The sequence below is a fragment of the Citrus sinensis genome, chromosome 3, assembly GCF_022201045.2.
Source record: "Citrus sinensis cultivar Valencia sweet orange chromosome 3, DVS_A1.0, whole genome shotgun sequence".
NCBI lineage: Eukaryota > Viridiplantae > Streptophyta > Magnoliopsida > Sapindales > Rutaceae > Citrus > Citrus sinensis.
Window position 1 is genome coordinate 20276340 of NC_068558.1, and position 5708 is coordinate 20282047.

The following is a 5708-nucleotide window of genomic DNA, read 5'->3' on the forward strand; positions in this document are numbered from 1 at the left end:
GTTATGAGTCTATCCGGTATGAAGACACTTTGAGTTGGAGAAATCACTTTGTGAAGGTGTTGTTTCAGCCTATTTGCAATTGACTTTGTAATGATTTTGTAAATTACATTACATAAACTTATGGGTCTAAACTCAGACACTTTCCTAGGCTTATTAATCTTTGAAACCATAGCAATGTAAGTGTGGTTGAGAGGAGTGATAGTACCTACTCATTTAGGATATGGAGACATGTATTAACCACACCTGTATTAACTATGTTCCAGTGCTTCTGGTAGAAAGCTGCTGGCAATCCATCTAGCCCTAGAGCTTTGGTAGGGCACATCTGAGATAGCGCCTCAACAATCTCCTCTTTAGTAAATGACTACAGCAGCTGCTCATTCATCTCCTCAGTGACTCTTGGCTTCAAACCTTCTAAGGTTGCGTCCACCTGCTTCTAGTCTGGTCTGAAGGTGGTGAACAAGTTAGCAAAGTAGCCACAAAATTCTCGTTCCACGTCCTCCCCTTTCTGCATCCAGTTACCTTGGATGTCCTATATACCCCATATTTTATTTTTCCTTCTTCGGGACGAGGCTTTGGCGTGGAAATACTTAGAGTTTTTATCACCCTCCTTCAGCCAATCTGCCCGAGACCTCTACTTCCAATAAATTTCTTCATCAAGCAATATGCGCTGGATTTGACTTTTAACTCTCTTAATTTCCTTCCCATTGCTATATTGCACGCCCTTGTATCTCATCTCCTTCAGTTTGGCTGTCAACTTCTCTAACTTTTGTTGTTTTCCTTTAAATTCCTCATTACTCCAGTTTTTAAGTTGAGCCATCGAAGAATTTGTCGTTTGTTTAAAGAGCCAAACCGGGTCAGCACCTCTCCAATTTCCATGCCTCCTCCATTCCTTATCAATAATGTCTTTACATGCCTCATAACTGCTCCATGCATCTTCATAATGGATTCTTGAGGTACTTCTTCGCGTATAGCTTAACCCATTGCCTTTTGCTTGCACCTCCATGATGATAGGACAATGGTCTGAGGTCCACGTCTCTAGATTAACAACAACACAATCCACATACTTTTCTCTCCATTCCTTATTACACAAGAACCGATCCAACCTCTCCTCCACAAAATGCTGACCAAATCTACCATTACTCCACGTGAAATGGTAGCCTTTACAACCCAGATCAATCAAATTGCATTCACATAAAGCTTCTCTAAACTCACTGATCATGTTAACATTTCTAGCATTGCCTCATAGTTTTTCATTCGGGTGCAAAATCTCATTGAAATCAGCAAAGCATAACCAGGGAATATCAGACAAACCTACTAAGTTTTTTAGCAATGTCCAAGTGTGTTGTTTCTGAGCCATCTCAGGGTGTACATATATGCCAGTGCATCCCATCTAACTACCATCCTCTCTCTGCACCCAAGCATCAACATGATGGTTGCTGTACGAGGTGACATGCACATTTGCCTCATTATACCATATCATAGCCAACCCCCCTCCCTTACCATTTCTATTCACTGCCAAATAGTTATCAATCTTTAGCTTCCTACTTGTTTCATACATTTGCTTAGCTGTTAATTTCGTCTTACAAAAAAACAAAATTAAAGGCCTTTGTTGTTTGAGAATTTTTTGAAGGGGTAGAAACGTTCGAGCATTCCCCAAGCCACGAAAGTTCTAGCTGAGGATTTTCATGGCTGTCGGCGGGGCTGGCCACCAGCCTCCGCCGCTGTATCTGTAGTTTTTAGGGTTGCCATCTCTAACTCTTCTGTTGACATCGTTTCCCATGCTAGTTTGAGCTTTACTGAAGGTGAATACTTTTGCTTTTGCTTCGGCATTGGCTGAGCCGGGCTAACCATTCTAAATTTTTTCTGGCTTGGGCTTAGTCCATATTGTTCATGACACGGTCTCTTTCTTAAATATGTCCCTAGTTTCCTTGCACTTTTCTCGCATTTAATCTGGGCCTAGCATTTCCAATTTTTCCCTTTGGGCTTTAGGCATACTAGCTCTGGCCCATTTTCCACCCCTTTCTTTTCTTCTCCGCTATTCTGGGCCTCATGTTCTTTTTCCAAACTCCCAATAACCAAACTCATTTCCCGGGTTAACTTCTCATTTTCTCTCAATTTTTTACTTGCTTTTCCCACTTCGTTGTTCAGAGCTTTGACATGTATCTCATTGCTAGTTGTCATATTTGACTAGTTGCAGTCCATTTACAGGTTTCTTGATTCTTGCATGGCAGGCATTAATTGATCTTCCCCCATCTCTTTCGCAATGCCATCTTGATTGACTGCCACGTGTATGTCTTCTTGGTTGGAGCTTGGTTCGCTTGTGGTTTCATTGGCCTTGTTCCATTTAGAGGGCTTTTGATGTTGAGGGTGAGAATTTCCCCTTTGCTCTTGGTACCCTGTCTTTGTTGGGTGATTGGCCAGTTTGCTACTACCATGTTGCCTCTTTCATGACTTCTGTTAACTCTAGGTTTTCCATAAAACTGGACTACCTGCATCCACACCCTATAAGCAAGTTCATCCTTCGGTTGTCCTTCGTACTTATCACACTCCTTATATGGGTGTCCTATTCGACCACAGCAAAAATAAAATTCTGGTAGCCTCTCATATACCACTGGAATCGAAATTTCTTCTCCCCTTGCATGCTCTATATAGATTATCTTTTTTAAAGGCTGCGTAATATCAATGGAGATCCTTACTCTGGCATATTGACCAATGCACTCCCCTTCTTCATCAGCATCAACTTCTTCTACCTTCCCAATGGTTTCCCCCAGCATTCTTACCGTGCCTTGTTTTATACATCCAATTGGGATATTGTGTAGTTGCACTGAAAAGGCTGACTGTGTAAATGATTGCTTTGTTATTTCCCTTATGCTGCTCGGTTGCTTTAGGACTATCAACGCACGTTCAAAGTGCCAAGGACCTCCAGAAAGAACTCGTTTATTGTTTGCTTACGAGGAAAACTTGAACATAAACGTCTTGCTTCCTAAGCTTTCAACTTTGAATCCCTCCGTTGTCTTCCAAACTTGTTGCAACGCTAACTTACCCTCCCATTGACTCCTCTTGGGTGCAAGACTTTCCCCAACAGGCATCCGAACACAAACTTTCTCCCTTTGCCTTTCATAACCTCGCCTATGGCAACTCTACTATTCTCACCTTCTCCTAGATTGATTGCTTTGCATTTTCGGATCAGTTCCTTTGTTTCCATGAGGCCCTGATTTGATTACGACTCTATTGCCCTAACTCACCAACCTCTCTGTTGCGAGTAATAACAGTTTAACTCACACAACTAATTTCGCCTTTAGAGAAACTCCCAGCTTGTAGGTGACTTTATTGCCCTAAGGGCGACTATCCTTTCATTCGGAGATCTCTTTCAAAGAGAGACTTAATTCTAAATAATTTACCTCTGGTGATTAACGAGGCTATTAATATACCCATAAATGGATTGTTACTAAGATGATCATGTTTCATTGTTGATTTTAAAAGGGGTATAATGATGCATTAACAACAAAAATTACTATTTTAAACCCGATTGACCCAACATACCCAATTTCTTTTTTTTTTTTCTTTTTCGGTGGAATGGCATTTATAGACAATGCCTGTGATCACAAAATTCCTACTAAACACAAGCAAGATGCATACTGCATCTTAATTTTCATATTAGCCACCAATATAATTTTATTATAGAACGGCAAAAAAAATCCTTGAATAACCACAATTAGGATCCACCTATTACAATATCAAAAATAGCATATTTTCATACTACTGATAGACTAATTTTATTACATTTGAAAGACAAGACATAATATTTAATTCAAAGTTGAGGATCTCTTCATATGGAACCCTTCACTTAAGGAGTCGAGATGCGTGAATCATTTTCACGACCACATTACTCTTTTCTCTGCTCTATGGGAGAGTTGCCGCCGTTTGTTGCTTCCATAGATAAAGAAAAACATATTGCCAATAAAAAACTTACATAAATTGAACAGGTGGAAAATCAATTATGTAAATTTTTTGCAGTGCACTACGCTGGGCTATTGTCTATCGCCATGTCATACTTGCTTAATAGTTCAATAAGAGAAATATCTTTAAGCATAAACATATGTTTTATGGAATTTGCTGCGGAAGACAATAAAAATAAGAACATCAATTCAGCTCACCTTCATAACTGGAGCAGATGATGCCATATCAGCAGAAGCATTCCTCGCTTCCATAACTCGCTTGCTGGGCCCCTCATTGCAAGAACTGTTGCCTGGGCTTGGACGCTTGTGATTATTAAATGGTTCGTTTACTGTAGCTTGCCCAGTCAGAACTATTAGTGCATTGGCTTGCGTTCCATTAAACATTAGCGACGAGAATTCGCCGGCATCGGCTTTAATGAAATATACACCAATGTCCAGACTGCGATGTCCCCCTATTACTGTAGAATTGGACGATTCTGTGAAGAAAGTTGTTAGACAGCACGAGCATCTCCAAGTTCAGTGCCCAGAGGATATGAACTTTTGGATGGAACACATGCTTCCTTGGAGATTCAGGTCTTTCCAATACCATCGATGCAGTGTTGCAGAGTTAAAGCATTTTGAAGTCGAGCAGTTTTTTAGTTTTTATTAGCACTGTCTGATCTATATATTCAAGGGCAAAATTAAATCACTTTTTTGTTGGGACTGGTTCAGCTGCCATTGATAACATGATTGTGCTATTACACCAAAAAATAACTTGATATAAAACATAGAAGCAAAAGAGCATGACTTATAGAATGGTTATTTTTTCTTCAAGTATATTAATTTTACCATAGGTCAACTGCCATTTCGAGAAAGTTGTTATTAATATAAGCAAAGAAGCTAGGAATTGCTCTTCTGACTTGCTGACTAAGATTGTTTATACAACGATCATGATCATCCATTTATCATCCCAATTTAATCAGAGTCGTACATTTAGTTAAAGGTAAAATTAACTTTTAGGTTGTTTATGTTAATAGATGAGGCGGAGTGAATTTATTACCATGCCCAAATATGAAAACTGAAATAAAACATTAATTCAAAAAAGTGCAAAATTTCAAAGAGAATTCAACATGCATCTTTGAAGACTGTAAATAACAATCAACGTTAGTAAATATGCGGGTAAAAGCTCATTTAATCCTATATTTTAAGATTAGTGTCCGTTTAGTTCCTGTATTTTTAAAATGAATTGAAACATCTCTGCCGTTAAAGTATTGATACCCCTACCGTTACTTTTTATTTCTTTTGGCTTACTTTTACAATAATACCCTTTTATAATAATTTTTTGTTTGGACATTAATAAAAAAATAATAATTAAATTATCAATTTCACCTTAGAAAATAAAAAAATTATATTAATTTTTTTGCAAGCAATATTTGTACACTTGATAGTTTGCATACAATTTTTGACAATTAAAAATTAATATAATTTTTTTATTTTTTAGGGTTAAATTGGTAATTTAATTATTTTCTTTTTATTAATGTCCAAATAAAAAATTTATTATAAAAGGGTAATATTGTAAAAGTAAGCCAAAAGAAATAAAAGTAACAATTTAATTTTTGACAATTAAAAATTAATATAATTTTTTTTAATGTTAAATTAGTAATTTAATTATTTTCTTTTTATTAATGTCCAAACAAAAAAATATTATAAAAGGGTAATATTATAAAAGTAAGCTAAAAGAAATAAAAAGTAACAGTAGGGGTATCAATA

At 37.3% G+C, this 5708-nt stretch overlaps 1 protein-coding gene across 1 annotated transcript; it reads right to left on the reverse strand.

Moving 5' to 3' along the window:
- Positions 1 to 631: 631 nt before the first annotated feature.
- LOC127900640 (uncharacterized) lies at positions 632 to 1219 on the reverse strand. The gene has a single exon (XM_052435817.1). The coding sequence runs from the start codon at positions 1217 to 1219 to the stop codon at positions 632 to 634; it is 588 nt and encodes a 195-aa protein (XP_052291777.1).
- Between the last annotated feature and the right edge of the window lie 4489 nt (positions 1220 to 5708).